The sequence below is a fragment of the Pseudorca crassidens genome, chromosome 20 (assembly GCF_039906515.1).
Source record: "Pseudorca crassidens isolate mPseCra1 chromosome 20, mPseCra1.hap1, whole genome shotgun sequence".
In the NCBI taxonomy this organism is placed as follows: Eukaryota; Metazoa; Chordata; class Mammalia; order Artiodactyla; family Delphinidae; genus Pseudorca; species Pseudorca crassidens.
This window is the reverse complement of record NC_090315.1, coordinates 13,626,406-13,642,815: the sequence shown is the minus strand read 5'-3', so window position 1 is coordinate 13,642,815 and position 16,410 is coordinate 13,626,406. Positions and strand designations below refer to the sequence as shown.

Below are 16,410 nucleotides of genomic sequence, written 5' to 3'. Positions count from 1 at the left end.
TAAAGATGTTAAAAAAAAAAAAGAAACTCCCATCCCCCCCAAAAAAAAGACTCTACGCTTCCACTGTAGGGACACGCACAGGTTCGATCCCTGGTCAGGGGAACTAATATCCCGAGTACCACGCGGCATGGCCAAAAAAAAAAAATAATAATGATAACAATAATAATAATACATTGATTAAAGACTTACTGTGTGCCACATACTGTCCTAGGAGGTTATATCAGTTATTTAATTTAATCTCCACAATAACCCTGTGAGGTAGGTATTGTCATTACCACCTTTTATTTTTAAAAAAATCTAAGTTGGGAGAATAGGGCATTAAAGGATGATGGGAAGGTGAGTACAGAAATTATTTTGGAAAGATTCGTGATTATGCTGCACTTGGTGGAATTCTTTAAGAGGCTGGAGTTTTGCTTTGAGTTTTGTTTTTCTATCTTGATGAAAATACTCCTGGCTGTCAACAGTGTTGGGAACAAACAAAATTGGCCCATCGTTTTCACAGTTGAGGAAACTGATCAAGGGCACTTAATGCTTATAATTGGGGGAGCTCAGCTGTGTGTGTGAGAGAGTGTTGGCTACCCAGGGGCTGTTAAACACATACTAGCCGCTGGTGTTGACTGAGCACCTACTGCCTGCTGGACACGGTTCTAAGTGCTCCACAGGACAGCAACCCCACAAGGTAGATATTAGGGGGCCACCACTAGCCATGTGCCTTCAGCAAGTTCCTCAACCTCCCTGTGCCTCAGTTTCCTCATCTGTGAAATGAGAATGAGAACGATGTCTGGCTCCTGGCGTTGGAGTGAGGAGTAAATGAGTGGCTGCAGGGAATTCCCTGGCAGTGCAGTGATTAGGGCTCTGCGCTTCCGCTGCGGGAGGCACAGGTTCGCTCCATGCCATGAGGTGTGGCAGGAAAAAAAAGAAAGAGTGGCTACATTATGCAAAGCCCTTACTTAGCAAAGTGTCTGGCAGGCACTTGGTGTTGGCTATTATTATTAACTCCATTTACCAGTTGGGGAACCGAGGCATAGAAGAGGTTAACTAAAGTACTCAGCAATTACAGAGCTGGTGGAGAGAACCTTCTGGGGGCTACAGAAGAATTCTGTATCCTGATCTGGGTACACAGGTGTATAATGTGTAAAAATGTGTCGAGCTGCACCCCTAAGATTTGTGCACTTCACTGTATGTAAATGATACGCATGTAAATGATACCTGTGTTTAGGTCTGTGTTGCAACCATTAGGGGGGTAATCTTGCAATCATCGGGCATCTTGTTTGAGAGCAGAGTCTCTGGATCCAGCCTCCTGTGTTCAAATCCTGTCACCCCCTTACTAGCTGCTTGTTCTCTGGCAACATACTTCACCTCTCCGTGCCTGTTTTCCCACCTGCAACGTGGGGGGGGATGAGTGAGCGAGGAACCGCAAAATGCTTAAGTGGTACCCGGCACGTGGTGGGCCATCTGCGGCTGTTTGTTACCCTCTCCTGGGCGGCGCCAGTCGTGGAGGTGCCCTCTGAACGCTCCTCTCCACTCCCACCCCCAGGGCCTGCGGCGGGAGATCCAGGCGCACGGGACGCGCCTGGAGGAGGTGCTGGAGCGCGCGGGCGCCCTGGCGTCGCTGCGCAGCCCCGAAGCTGAGGCCGTGCGCCGCGGCCAAGAGCAGCTGCAGAGCGCCTGGGCCGGACTGCGGGAGGCGGCCGAGCGGCGGCAGCAGGTGCTGGACGCCGCCTTCCAAGTGGAGCAGTATTACTTCGACGTGGCCGAGGTGGAGGCGTGGCTGGGCGAGCAGGAGCTGCTCATGATGAGTGAGGACAAGGGCAAGGTGCGCCCGGGCTGGGGGTGCGGGGGGGCCTGGGGGCGCTGGAGCCCGGGGCCGGCCCCTGCCTCCTCATCGCGGGCGCCGTGTGCCCCCAGGACGAACAGAGTACCCTGCAGCTGCTCAAGAAGCACCTGCAGCTGGAGCAGGGCGTGGAGAACTACGAGGAAAGCATCGCGCAGCTGTCGCGCCAGTGCCGGGCGCTGCTGGAGATGGGGCACCCGGACAGGTGGGCGGGCGGGGGATCGGGGCCACGCAGGGGCGCGGGGCCGCTTCTTAGGGAATGATCCAGCAGGATCTGGAGCTTCGCTGTTGGAAATTGGGGCAAGGCCAGGATTGGACATTGGGGTGGGGGTGGGGTCCCTCACTGCCCCGGGCTGGTGCTTTCGGATTTTGGCAAGTGGCTGGGGGCCGGGAAGAGAGGAGCGCTGCGCAGGGATGTTTAAGGGGGTGGGGCCGTGAGCACTAGGATTTGAGTGTAGGGGAGGGGGGTGATGTCTAGGTCTGAGGGGAGAAGTAAGAGCTCAGGACAGAGAAGGGTCCTCTCCCTAGGACAAAAAAGCCTGGAGCACTGGGATTGGGCATGGCCTGAGACCTCTTGGACAGCGGGTCATATGGCCTCCCTGAGTTTAAGTGCAGGGCCCACATCTAGGAGGCTGGGCCGAGGGGTGAGATCTGAGACAGAGGCACAGAGCTAGACCTTTGTCCGCCTGAGCCTGGAGACTGGGACTGGAGGTGAGGTGGGTTGTCTGGGGACCCAAGTAGGGGGTCTGGAGTCCCACTCAGGTCGCTGGAGGGGCCAAGTGTGGGACCACGGACTGGAAGGCTGGGAGGGGGTGGAGGGAGGGGGTGATGAGCTTATCAAGCTTAGGAAAGCAGAGTTTTCCCTGAGCACTGAGATGCAAGTGCTGGGTTGGCTGCATCCAAGGCTTGCAGAACAGAGTCCCGCGTGAAGGAGTCTGACGGGACTCAACCTTGCCTGAAGGGTGGCCTGCCTGAAGGGTTGCACAGCTCTGCCCTGAGCTGGGGCGGGGGGTGGCAGGGGGTCAGAGCTCTGTCCTGGAAGTCTCAGGGGGCTCCATCCCTGCCCCTCCCTGTCCCCCAGCAGCGAGCAGATCAGCCGGCGGCAGTCTCAGGTGGACCGCCTGTACGTGGCACTCAAGGAGCTGGGCGAGGAACGCCGGGTGGGCCTGGAGCAGCAGTACTGGCTGTACCAGCTCAGCCGCCAGGTGGACGAGCTCGAGCACTGGATCGCAGAGAAGGAGGTGGTAGCTGGCTCACCTGAGCTCGGCCAGGACTTTGAGCACGTCACGGTGAGCAGCATTAGGAAGGGGCAATGATCCAGTGGCCGCTGTGTCTGCTACTAAGGTTCTCTGGGCCTCAGTTTCCCCATCCATCATAGGAGAATTGTAATAGCACCACCGCATGGCTCTGTTGAGACACAGATGGATTAATATAACGTAAAGCCCTTAGGACAGTACCAAGCACACACAGGGCCTAACACAGCGTTAGTTATTATTCTTGTCGTCTTATTTTTATTCTTGTTGTTACTATTATCGCTACAGAATGAGCGCTCAGTAAGTGTTGGGTATTTTTTGATTGTCTTCATTAGTGTTGTTACTGTTCTCACCTGCCACAAGATGGTGGGCTGGAGGGGGCTGGCGTGTACGGCACCTTTGCCCACGCTGGGGCCCCCATTTCCTTGTGGCAGGTGCTGCAGGAGAAATTCTCGGAGTTCGCCAGTGAGACCGGCACGGCAGGGCGGGAGCGGCTGGCGGCGGTGAACCAGATGGTGGACGAACTGATCGAGGGCGGCCACACGGCGGCGGCCACCATGGCTGAGTGGAAGGACGGGCTGAACGAGGCCTGGGCCGAGCTTCTGGAGCTAATGGGCACACGGGCCCAGCTGCTGGCCGCCTCTCGGGAGCTGCACAAGTTCTTCAGCGATGCCCGAGAGCTTCAAGGACAGATCGAGGAGAAGCGGAGGCGACTGCCTCGCCTGACCACCCCTCCTGAGCCGAGGCCCAGCGCCGGCTCCATGCAGCGGACCCTGCGCGCCTTTGAACATGACCTGCAGCTCCTCGTGTCCCAGGTGGGGAGCTGGTGGCCAGGAGGGACAGGTGGGAGGGCCTGGACAGTGTGACCGAGGGATGGGGGCAGCAGAGCAGGCAAAAATCAGGCTGTGGACCACATTGAAATTAGGTGGTGGGATAGATAGAAAACAGACCACGGAACAGGGAGAAATCACACGATGCGGCAGGTGGAAGACGGACTGATGGCATGCTGCATAGACTCAGACAGTGACGGAAGAAAAGTGGTATAGCATGCCTGATAGAAATTAGACAGTGTTTCCAGTGGAGATTGGCAGGGGTTCTCCTAGAAACTGTTACCCAAATCCAGATGGAGAGTCTAAAAGGAATTGCGAGGGCATTGAGAGAAATTTGGCTGTGGGGCAGATAGAAATTAGGCAGCAGGTCTCTGACAGAAATCACATGATTTTCCTCGAAGAAATTTGGTGGGTTTGGATTTGATGAATGGAAATCAGAGCTAATAGGAATCAGGCAGTGGGTCTGATAGGAATTAGGAGGTGGATCTGAGACATCAGATGGAAATGAAGCTGTGGGCCTAATAGGACTCAAGCAGTAGGACCGAAGGAAATTGGGTTGCAGGTCTAATGGAAGGTAGAAATTGGACAATTATTGTATGTGCATCGTACAGATGACTGTTAGAAATCAGGCAGAGAGACTGATAGTGATTACATGGTGGGTCTGATACAAGTATGGTGGTCCCGCCAAAAGAAATCAGGTGGTTGAGCTCGTGGAGAGTGAGCAGTGGGTCTAACACACACAGCAGAACCAACGGAAAGTGGGCAGGAGACCCGATAGTAATTGGATAGCGATTCTGAAGGAAATTGGGTAGTAGGGAGTGGGTCTGAAAAAAATGGAGTGGAAAATATTGGACAGCATGTCTAATAGATGTCAAGGTGGAGGAAGGGTTTCCTGAAAGAAACAAGATAGAGGTGGGCCTGAGAAAATGAGGTGGCAGACCCAATAGAAATAGAGCTCTCAGACTAAAAGAAATCAGACAGTAGACTGAAAGAAACCTGATGGTAGGTGTAAAAGAAGTCAGAATGCAGGTAAGTCAAAGAAACAGCAGGCAGCAGACATGAGAGAAATATGGCAGTGGGTTTAAAAGAAGTCAGAAAGTGGGAAAGTCAAAAAGAAATCAGGCAGCGGATAGGAATGAAACCCAGTTGGAATCTCAAGGGTGCAGGCTCCTTACTTCTTTAGGCTCTGCATCCAGACAGCAGATGGGGGAAAGAGAGGGTGGAGCCTGGACCCCGTGGAGGGCTGGTGCTCGACCTGGCATGCCCCTCAGGTACGGCAGCTCCAGGAGGGGGCAGCCCAGCTGCGGACGGTGTACGCGGGCGAGTACGCGGAGGCCATCGCCAGCCGGGAGCAGGAGGTGCTGCTGGGCTGGAAGGAGCTGCTGGCAGCCTGCGAGGATGCCCGCCTGCACGTGAGCTCCACGGCTGACGCCCTGCGATTCCACAGCCAGGCCCGTGACCTGCTCTCCTGGATGGATGGCATCGCCGGCCAGATTGGGGCGGCTGACAAGCCCAGGTGCCCCTCATCCCACCTCGGGCTTCTTACCTGCCTTTGGGCAGCAACCCCCAGCCCATCAGCAGTCCCCTTCCCATAAAAGAAATCACAATAGCCAATACCTGTGTAGCACCTCTGCCTACCATGCACTGTTCCACATGCTTCTTGTGTTTTAAGACCCCTTGTCAGGCCTGGCATTGGGGCTCAGAGCACAGTGCATCCTCCTGCCTTTGTGGAGGGGTCGCAGCATAGGATGGGCTGACTCAAGATAGGGACAGGGAGGTGTACTGGAGGCTTAACCTAGTAGGCACTGACTTATTGCTCACATAACAGTTCGATATAAGTATCCAGCAGAAGCCTGTCCCACGGTGATTGGGAGCCAGTGTTCTTCCATCATCAGCCCTGGGGTGATTTGCTGGACCTTCTGCATCCAGCTACAGATGAGAAAAAGAAAGTGGGAGGATACCGTGGGAGCTTTTAGGGATTAAACCTGCACTCACGTTCTGTTGGCTCAGTGGTCCCAACCTATCTGCCAGGGAGGCTGGGAAATGTTAGCCCAGCAGTGCGTCCAGGAAAACAAGGGCCTGGAGAGTGGTGGATACATAACATTGTTTCTGTGAACTGTAGGCCCTTGAGCCTGCATTCGTTTACTCAGCAAATATTTACTGATGCCTACTGTACGCCAGATGGTGAGCAAGGTCCAGCCCCTGCCCTGATGCAGCTTACATTCTGAGGGAGGAAGCAGGCAACAGATAAGTAAATAAACAAACACGTGATGTTATTTCAGAGAGTAATAAAGGAAAAATAGAGCAAGGTAAGGGGACCTGAGTGAAGTGATCGTGAGTTGGTAAAGTTCTGGGGGGAAGGGTCTTCCAGGTGGAGGGATCAGCAAGTGCAAAGGCCCTGAGGTAGGCTGTCGTTAAACATGTTTCAGCAAAGGCTAGGTGGTCCTTGTGGCTGGATGGAGTGAGGGGGGAGAGTGGGGAATGGTAGGAAATGACGTCAGAGGGGCCATAGGGCATGGTGAGGAGTTTCCCTTTGCTTGGAGTGAGATGGGAGCCATGGGAGAACTTAGGGCAGGGGAGTGATGTGATATGATACACATTTGAGAAAGATCACTCCAGGTACCTGTGACAAGTAGATGATGGAGAGCCAGGGTGGAAGCAGGTAGGCCAGTCAGGAGGCTGCCGCCATCACCCAAGTGAGAGGTGATGTTGGCTTGGCCCAGTGTGGCCGTTGAAGAAATGAGGCAGCATGATTGATTTTAGGAATTGAAAAAAATCTTTTCATTATGGAAAATTTCAACTCTACACAGATGTAGCGGTAACACATAGGGAACCCACGTGTGTACAGTGAACACCTGGCCCATCTTCATCTATACACTCCCCCACGTCCCCTCCACCCTTGACGGAGTTATTTTAAAACAAACCTCAGATTTCATATCATTTCACAGAGTATGTTTTCAAGTTATAAATGTCCAGTCTTGACTGATGGATTAGCTTAAGGGGCTGAGGGAAAAAGAGGAGTCACGGATGAATGATGGGTGAATTTACTGAGGTAGACAGTTTCAGGGAGGGTACATTTGGGAGATAGGGGAGAATCAGGGAGATTGTTCTAGGCATACTAAGTCTTAGGTAGGAATCATTACAATGTGGGACCATCAGAAATAAATTTGGACATATTAAGTCTTTTTTTTTTTTTCCCCTGCACCGTGTGGCTTGTGGGATCCTAGTTCCCTAACCAGGGATCGAACCCAGGCCCTCAGCAGTGAAAGCGTGGAGTCCTAACCACTGGACCACCAGAGAAGTCCCTGGACATATTAAGACTTATAAAGCTACACTTGTTGACTGACAGAACCTTCAGAAATTTGGAATTTGCTTTGACCGTATAACAGCTTAGAACGGCACTGTCCAATAGTTATACAATGCAGGCCACAGATGTGAGCCACATATATAACTTAAGATTTTCTTGGGCTTCCCTGGTGGCGCAGTGATTGAGAGTCCGCCTGCCGATGCGGGTGACAATGGGTTCGTGCCCCGGTCCGCGAGGATCCCACGTGCTGCGGAGCAGCTGGGCCCGTGAGCCATGGCCGCTGGGCCTGCGCGTCTAGAGCCTGTGCTCCGCAACGGGAGAGGCCGCAGCAGTGGGAGGCCTGTGTACCGCAAAAAAAAAAAAAAAAGATTTTCTTGTAACCACATTAGAAAAAGTAAAGAGAAGCAAGTGAAAATTAATTTTAGTAATTCATTTTATTTAACCCATTATACCCCAAATATTGTTACTTCAACATGTAGTCAATATTAAAATTATTGAGATAATTTTACCTTCTTCTTTATATTAAATCTTCAAAATATGGTGTCTGCTTTACACTTGAACACATCTCAAGTCAGACCAGCCACACTTCAAGTGCTCACCTGCCACACATGTCTAGTGGTTACCATATGGGACAGCACAGCCTTAGGTTAGAATCATTGGTTAGTGGAAGCTTCAGAAGTATAGCTTTAGAAAATTAGAAAAATTGGATCTTGAAATTCTAGGTTAGAATCACCAAAGTGGGACATTTTAGCCCTCTGGGAAAGTTGGAATCATTGAATCAGTGAAGAAGATTGGCCCTTGAGAACTTGATCATGGGAGGGGGGTGTCCCGAGGTGGTGTGGAATCCCAGCTCAGGGATTTGGGCTTATCAGGAGCTGCGTACGTGGAGGGGTGGGGGAGGTCGAGGGAGGCGGCCCATGGCTCAGATTCCTACCCACCACCCACTGTAGGGACGTGTCATCGGTGGAGGTGCTCATGAACTACCACCAGGGCCTGAAGACTGAGCTGGAGGCACGGGTGCCCGAGCTGACAGCCTGCCAGGAGCTGGGGCGCTCTCTGCTGCTCAACAAGAGTGCCGTGGCTGATGAGGTGGGAGGGGAGCAGGGGTCTCCCTCTGCCATCTATGCCCATCGGGGTGGGAGCCACCCCTGACGCCTCTCCCTACCCACCCGCCACTCCCAGATCCAGGCACAGCTGGACAAGCTGGGAACCAGGAAGGAGGAGGTGTCGGACAAGTGGGACCGCCATTGGGAGTGGCTGCAGCAGAGTGAGTGGGGCCCCAGACACACGTGGCTCAAGGGCACAGGGATATGCCCCGGCGTGTCAGGAAAAGCCCAGAGGGTGACAGTCATACTTTGCACACCCCATGGGTCCTCAGCAGCAAACATGAAGGCCTGGGAGGGTGGACAAGGGGGCTGCCCTATCATTGACTCCCTGATGGCAGACACCTAGGGGAGAAGCTGGTGCCCTCAGAAATAGCCCCCGCCTCTCTCCTTCCTGCAGAGCCCAGAGCGGTCAGGGCTGGGAAACCAGAGGGGGTGTGGAAGGCCAGAAAAAATAGCTAGTGCCCCTGTGAAGGGCCCACAGGTGCCCCCAGCACCCTTACCCCAAATGTCTCTCCTCAGTGCTGGAAGTGCACCAGTTTGCCCAGGAGGCAGTGGTGGCTGATGCCTGGCTGACGGCCCAGGAGCCGCTCCTGCAGAGCCGGGAGCTGGGGAGCAGCGTGGACGAGGTGGAGCAGCTTATCCGGCGACACGAGGCCTTCCGCAAAGCGGCTGCGGCCTGGGAAGAAAGGTTCAGCTCTCTACGGCGCCTGACCACGGTCAGCACCCCATTTCCTGCCCCAGCGCCCCTCCCACGGCTCCACACCCATCTCTCTGTATGAGACAAACACAGGGGCTCAGCGCTGTGTTGAATGAGAGCCGGGACACACCCTCATTGGGCTCCCAGTCCCGGGGGGGACGGGGGTGGGGGGAGAGGGTTGAAGGGGGTAGGGGACAGACCTGTCACCTGTCACCAATGACAGTCCAGGGCTAGGATGGGGGAAGCACAGGGGGACATGAGAGCCCAGAAACACTTGTCTTGGCCTGGGGGAGTCTGATCTGAGACTTGAAAAATGAGGAGAAGAGACCATTGTAATTAAAAGTCTTAAGGTCTGGAAGGAAGGAGGCAATGAGGGGGGGCAGAAAGGCACCTAGAGAAAGTGATGATTTAGCCAATTCTTAAAAGAACCCTAGGTGTTTGCAGGAGAAGATAGGAATTAAGCTCCTGGCAGAGACAGGCCTGGACAACCTTGCTTTTTCACTAATAACTAATAAACTAGATGGTGAGGCAGACGACCCAGAGCCACCTTCCTAGGCCCCGCCCCCACCCCGCCTTTCCGCCTGAGCCTGGCCCCTCTGTCCCCAGATCGAGAAACTCAAGGCAGAACAGAGCAAGCAGCCACCCACCCCACTACTGGGGCGCAAGTTCTTTGGAGACCCTACGGAACTGGCGGCCAAGGCTGCGCCCCTGCTGCGACCAGGGGGCTATGAGAGGGGCTTGGAGCCCCTGGCCCGCCGGGCCTCGGACACGCTCTCAGCCGAGGTGCGGACCCGGGTGGGGTACGTGCGCCAGGAGCTCAAGCCGGAGCGCCTCCAGCCGCGCATCGACCGGCTGCCGGAGGTCCCGGCGAGGGTGGAGCCCACGGCCCTGCCGGCTGCACCAGAGGACGCCGCGGAGACCCCTGGGGCCCCCGCGGCAGCGGAGCAGGTCCGGCCGCGGCCAGAGCGCCAGGAGTCCGCTGATCGCGCGGAGGAGCTGCCCAGGAGGCGGCGGCAGGAGCGGCAGGAATCGGCCGAGCAATCTGAGGAGGCTGCGCGGAGGCGGCGGCCAGAGCGGCCGGAGTCAACGGAACATGAGGTGGCACACAGCCTTACCCTGGGCCGCTACGAGCAGATGGAGAGGCGGCGCGAGCGGCGGGAGCGGCGGTTGGAGCGGCAGGAGTCCAGCGAACAGGAGATGCCCACCAGAGGAGACCTGGCCAAGGGGTGAGGCCCCATGTGCCCAGGGAGTGGAGGAAGGGGAACACGGAGAGCTCCTGGAGCCGCACAGGCCCAGCGGAGAGGGCTTCCGGGCTCAGAACTGCCTAGGGAGGGAGATACATTTGTGGCACCCATTCTGCAGAGATGTAAACTGAGGCTGGAAGAGGTTGGGAGTCATTCCCACTATCCCACAGTGGCAGTGGCTTCCTCCAGGTGCAGGTTCTCTGCTACTGAGTTTCTGACCCCTGCATCAAATCCCCTGGATGACCCTGGGCAGGGATTTTATCCTCTCTGCATCTCAGTTTCTCCACTGGGCTAATGGTGGAACCATCACCTCCCTGATTGGAGTTAAGACCCTTTATCACAGTCTCTCTCAACCTTATAAACTGGGTGCTGTAATCATATCCATTTTATGGATGGAGCAACTGAGGCTCACAGAGGGCAAGTCACTCAGCTTGGGTGAAGCATGACTGGAACCCAGGCCTTTCAGAATCCTGAGTGTGCTGTGCACATCACTTCAACCAGCTGTGTCCCCAGAAAGAGGCCTTTGGTCAAATACGTTTCAGTGACAGTGACTTCCTGACCCCTTTTAATTTTGTATTTCGTGAACATTGGCTGAGTGCCCACTCTGTGTGTAATATGTGCTGGGGAGAGCAATGACCCAACCAGCTCCAGCCCTGCTTTCATGGGGCTCACAGTCCAGTGGGGGAAACAGACTTGTCACCAGAGAGTGTGACCCAGAATGATCAGGGCTGGGATGGGGGAAGCCCAGGGAGCTTGAAAGCTTAGGGGGTGGGTGGGAAAAGGCAACAGTATGTTCAAAGGCTTGAAGGCACCAGTTTGCATTTTGGTCTCTGTGTTGCTTAAAACTCAAGAGGGGAGAGAGTTTCCATCTTCCATTTGGCAGACATGTGCTGAGCACCTGTGGTGTGTAAGGCAGACATCTGAGACAGGCAGCTGCAGAAGTGGACAGGGACCCGGCATCTCAGGCTAAGAGGTTGAGGCTCCTCTGGCCAGCCAGGCTGGTCTCTGGGAGAAGCCATCCCAGTTCCATTGGGTCTTTCTGTGCCCACCCCCCCCCCCCACCTCCAGGAAGGCCACCCTGGCTGACATTGTGGAGCAGCTGCAGGAGAAGGAGGCAGGCCCAGGGCTCCCTGTTGGGGTAAGTTGAGCCTCGGTGTGGGTGGGGGTATGGGGGCCCCTCTCCTCAGCACCGGAGTCAGAATCCCAAAAACACCAGTGCCTAGCCCTGCCCCGCTATCTGAACCCTGCAGAGGCTCTCAGGGGATGGAGAGGGCTCCCAGATGCCTCCCACAATCTGAAATTTTCTCCCTTCGAAAGATGAGGCCACCGACCTAAGAGACTCCTACCGCCCTACACACACACACACACACACACACACACACACACACACACACACACGTAGACTCCAGACTCTTCCCACATCTGTCCTGGACTTTTTCTCTAGCCCAATGGGGGTCTCAAATTTCCTTACGGACAGCCGTACGCACACAGGAGGCCCCAGATTCCTCCTACAAAGATGCTGGGACATCTACCTGCCTGCACCCCCTACCTCCATAGGTCTAACTCCCTTCCCCCTAAGATAGAGAGGGATTCCAAACGTAGGAGTCCTGACAGACCCACTCCCAAGACCGGGGGAGCCCTTAAGAGTTGGGCCTCCAACCCTGAGATCCTCCCATACTCGCCTTCAAGACAGATTGCCCTGCAGACAGATGGGACCCCCAGACCTGTGAGTTCCCCCAGACAGATGGCTCCCACACCCCACTATGGACAGCACCCCTCTTCCCCCTCCCTTCACACAGCCGTCGCTGCCTCAGCCTCGCGAGCTTCCCCCCGGCCGCCTGCCCAACGGGCTTGAGCCGCCCGAGCGGACACCTCGGCCGGACCGGCCGCGGGCGCGGGACCGGCCCAAGCCGCGACGGCGGCCGCGGCCCCGAGAGGGTGGTGAGGGCGGGGGAAGCCGGCGCTCGCGGTCCGCCCCGGCCCAGGGCAGCTCCGCCCCCGCGCCTCCGCCACCGCCCACTCATACAGTGCAGCACGAGGGCTTCCTGCTGCGCAAGCGCGAGCTCGACGCTAACCGCAAGTCGTCCAACCGGTGAGCGTGTGGGCGGGGCTTTGGAAGGCGGGTCCCAAGCTCAGGGTCGAATGAATGAATAAGTGGGTCTGAAGAGGGCGGTGGGGCTAAACTTTAGGGCGCCCAACCCGTGGCGGGGTAGGCGAGGCCTGAAAAGGGGGCCTTAACTTCAAAGAATCAATCAATGAACCGGAGGAGCGAGGCTTAAGGTTAGTGCGTCCAATGGGTGAGTGGGTGGAGCTTAGATGGGGGCGGGGCCTGAAGAAAAAGTTATTACTACCCAATCTCATAGCAACCAACCCAAGAGTTAACTAGAGCTAATAGCAAACGGTGTGGGGTCTCGTCTAGAGGGTTCTCAAGGCTCGCGAGGTGGAGCCTGGAGAGGTCCTTCAACCAGTGAGTGGGGCGGAAATAATTTCAAATTGAGGAAGGGCCTGATAAGGGGCGGATCCCAAACTGAGGGCTGAGGGGTGGGGGGCACCTCATATAGGTTTCCAGATGGGGGCCTAACAGTGATGTGTCTACTCTTGGAGTCCAGCTCCGGATTGTCCAACCCTTTTTTGTCCAACTGAGAGGCAGAATCTGGGGAGAGGTGGAGCCCATAAGGGAAGGGTTGAACAAGCAGAAGGAGTTGGGCAGAACAGATTGAGGTTTTGCCTGTGGAGGTAGTCTTTCCTCCTTGTGCTGAGAGCAAGGTGGGAATAAACAGAGGCACCTGGATGTATTTTGATCGTGGGAGACTTCCTCCTCGGTTGGGGCTTCCGCTGAATGGGGAGACAAGAATTCCTCACTCCAGACAGTAGACCAATAGACTAATAGATCTCCCTTCAGGGAATTCGGGGTTCGGGGTGGGGGTGGTGGAGGAGTGGCGAGGAACATGCCCAAGCAGAGGCCTGTGGAGGAGACAGCTTAAGTGTTGCCTTCAGGAAATTCAGTGTGGGAGGGGATAAGGAAGGCCAACCCCAGCAGGGGCCAGCCTGGACAAAGGCTTGGTACCCAGAGACTTAGACCCTCCTCTCAGCTCAGCAACTGCCATAAGGAAGAGCACTCCAGGTGTGTGGCCCAACTAGGGCAAAGGTCCCCGGGGAGGAAGGCTCAAGCATATTCAGCCCACGAAGGGTATTAATGAAGAGTACTCAGGCAGAGTGCTGTGACTCTGCCTTGAGCCCCATGTCGTCACCCCAGGTCGTGGGTGAGCCTGTACTGCGTGCTCAGCAAGGGGGAGCTGGGCTTCTACAAGGACGCCAAGGGCCCAGCATCGGGGGGCACGCATGGCGGGGAGCCACTGCTCAGCCTGCACAAGGCCACCAGCGAGGTGGCTAGTGACTACAAGAAAAAGAAGCACGTCTTCAAGCTCCAGTGAGCCCCCTCAATGGGCAAGAGGGAGGGTCCAAGACCCACCTTCCCCCTCCCAGCAATACCCTGCTTCCCTGGACGGTTGGTGGATGGGTGGGCTGGGCCTCTGCCTCAGAGCCCCTAGATCCTGTGTCCTCTCCCACAGAACCCAGGACGGCAGTGAGTTTTTGCTCCAGGCTAAAGATGAGGTGAGATCTGTTCCTTTCTCTCCCCTATTCGACCTCAGGAACCATCTGGCTGGCTGACTCCTGGCCCAGAGTGATGGGGCTGTGAAGAGGAGAAGCACAAGCCAGAGTTACCAGGGCTGAACTGGGAAAGCCCATGGGCAATGAGAAACCAGAAGTTTCTAATCTAGCTGGGGGGAGGTGGAAGATCAGGGGCTGGCCTGGAGGCCCCAGGACAACGTCCAACCTCCTTGCCTTGGCCTCTGAGATGAAACTGGAAAGTTGGGAGGGAGTTAGCTTAAAAAAAAAAAAAAAAGATGAACTACAAGTGCAAAGAACCAGAAGTACAGAATCGCAAAGGGTTAACTGTGCTGGAGGAGAGAGTTCAAGGAGGAAAGTTCTCAGAAAGGTTCCCAGAGGCTGGATCTCTAACGACACCGTGGGTCATTCGGAGGCTGGAGTTTATTCTAAGGGCACTAGGGAGCCATGGCAGAGTTTTGAGCAAGGGAGGGTTACAGTGATGCATAAGAAAGATCCATTTGGTTACCATGTGCAGGGTAGATTGGAGAGGGTGAGAGTGGAGGTGTGGAGCACAGGAGGTGGCCAGGGCAGGAACCCAAGTGGGAGACCACAAGGCTGGATTAGGGCAGGCCTGTGGGGAGGGGAGGAGGAGGTGGGTGAGAGACAAGAATGTGAGTGGACCTTGGGACTGGGGCTAAGGGGAGAGGTCAGGGGAGGAGGAGCAGGCATGGAGGTGGTTTGAAGAGATGCTGAAAATAGTAACACTTGTTACCTCATTCATCATCACAAGAGGCTATGAAGTAGGCCTTTCTTCCCTCCATGCCTCTTTTACTTATCTTTAAAATGGAGATAAAAATAGTTTTCCATCATAGGATTATTGTGAGAATTAAATAAGTTGATACAGGTAGAGCACTTACAGGGCCTGTAAAATTACAGTGCTTTGTGTCTGCTGATATTATTGCTTCCTGCTGTTTATCTCTATAGTGGGAGTTAGATATAATCCAAATGCATAGGATGAAGTGAATTAATCCACAAAAGTGCTTAGAACAGAGCTAGGCACAAAATAAGTGCTATGTAACTATTTACATCATCATCATCATTACTGTTATTGTTATTATTATCCATTTAATAGATGAGGAAACTTAGGTTCAGAGTGGGCAGTCTGATTCTAGATTCATCAGTCTCCTCTCTTCCGAATATAGACTGTGTCCTGTTTCTCTCTCCAGGAGGAGATGAACGGCTGGCTGGAGGCTGTGGCCGCCTCGGTGGGGGAACACGCCGAGGTCGCCCGCTGGGGCCAGACACAACCCACCACGTCGTCCACAGACGAGGGCAATCCCAAGCGGGAGGCGGGGGAGCGCAGGGCCAGCGGGCGCCGGAAGTGACTTCCCACCCGCAGGGCCTGACTCACCTCCCCGCCCCTCCTCCCCGCACTGTGGGCACAAAGACACTTTCTCTTCCGCAGGGGCTGGAGGCCCTAGTCCCACCAACACTGCGGACACGCCCTGACCGGCACCGGAAAGGAGGGGACTTCTCCTGCACCCCAAGAAGTGGTGGGGGGATTGCTGCCCCTATAGCCATATCTCGGCCCCTTCCCGCTCGCCACCTCCACCCCAGGTGCTGGGGCTCCATTATTTTTATGCAATAACTGAGCTTGTTGGGGGGGCGGGTAAGGGGCCAGTTGAACCAAGCTCCCTGCCCGAATGCCCAGATCCAGCCCCAAGAAGCTGGGGTGGTAGGGGCGATAATTCCCGCCCTAGGGATGGGCATGGGGGCGCTGGTGAGGTCCCCTGGACCATCCAGGGTGCTAGGGGGTGGGGAGGGGACGCCCCCCTCCCCGCCTTTACCTCACTTCCAATGCTGCCTTGATCTCTGTCTGGGAAGGGGGAGTGAAGGGGCCCTAGCCCCCGAACTCCGCCGTCTCAGAGCCATGCGGTTAATTCCTGACTTAGTTTATTTTTGCAAAACGTCGACCTCCTCCTCCCCCCGCCCCGCATCCGCGAAGGCTTTTAATGGGAGGGGCGTCAGAGCTCAAAACTGTCTTCCTCTCTCCTCCCCCCTCCAGCTGTAAATGCCACTTCGGGAGGGGAGGGGCGAGGGGAAGCCCTCCCCCTGCATGCTTCTGGCTGGAGCACTTCCCTGGGGAGTGGGGGAACCGGGTTGTGGGCAGCCCCCATGGCCACCTGGAGAAGCCGCTGGGACCCAGGGGTGTGGGGGAGTGTGGCAGGCGCGCACTCTGTGTACCTATAATAAATCCTTTGGCTTTGACGGTCTGTGCTGGTTTTTTCGCGTTTCATGGGCTGCGTCCAGGAGGACTGGGTGGGGCGAGGGGAAGAAACTGTTTTGCGGAGAACATTTAGATGTCCCTCTTGGTGTGGACTAATTTCGAGGTCTAAACACGTGTCCCCGACGAATCACCTAGATGCCATTCCTAAATCGGGAACCCCAGAGGGATGGAGGAACGTTTTGCTATCCGTGGTAACTAAACTTCCCCAAAGGAGCCGTTCGGTCCGTCCCGTCCAGGACA

General features: G+C 55.5%; 1 protein-coding gene across 10 annotated transcripts in view; it reads left to right on the top strand.

Moving 5' to 3' along the window:
• Nucleotides 1-16,151, top strand: part of SPTBN4 (spectrin beta, non-erythrocytic 4) — a 72,566-nt gene extending 56,415 nt beyond the window's left edge. For 6 of the 10 annotated variants that reach the window (XM_067719960.1, XM_067719961.1, XM_067719965.1 and 3 more), the window contains 14 exons: nt 1,538-1,816; nt 1,909-2,039; nt 2,919-3,123; nt 3,522-3,902; nt 5,189-5,433; nt 8,175-8,313; nt 8,407-8,491; nt 8,850-9,046; nt 9,634-10,253; nt 11,340-11,409; nt 12,071-12,363; nt 13,528-13,701; nt 13,844-13,886; nt 15,110-16,151. In XM_067719960.1, coding sequence (XP_067576061.1) covers nt 1,538-1,816; nt 1,909-2,039; nt 2,919-3,123; nt 3,522-3,902; nt 5,189-5,433; nt 8,175-8,313; nt 8,407-8,491; nt 8,850-9,046; nt 9,634-10,253; nt 11,340-11,409; nt 12,071-12,363; nt 13,528-13,701; nt 13,844-13,886; nt 15,110-15,268 — 3,021 coding nt within the window. In that variant the 3' untranslated portion in view covers nt 15,269-16,151. Of the gene's footprint in view, nt 1-1,537; nt 1,817-1,908; nt 2,040-2,918; nt 3,124-3,521; nt 3,903-5,188; nt 5,434-8,174; nt 8,314-8,406; nt 8,492-8,849; nt 9,047-9,633; nt 10,254-11,339; nt 11,410-12,070; nt 12,552-13,482; nt 13,702-13,843; nt 13,887-15,109 lie in introns of those variants that run through there. The other 4 variants (XR_010939187.1, XR_010939186.1, XM_067719963.1 and 1 more) reach the window with 4 other exon arrangements.
• Nucleotides 16,152-16,410: the final 259 nt, after the last annotated feature.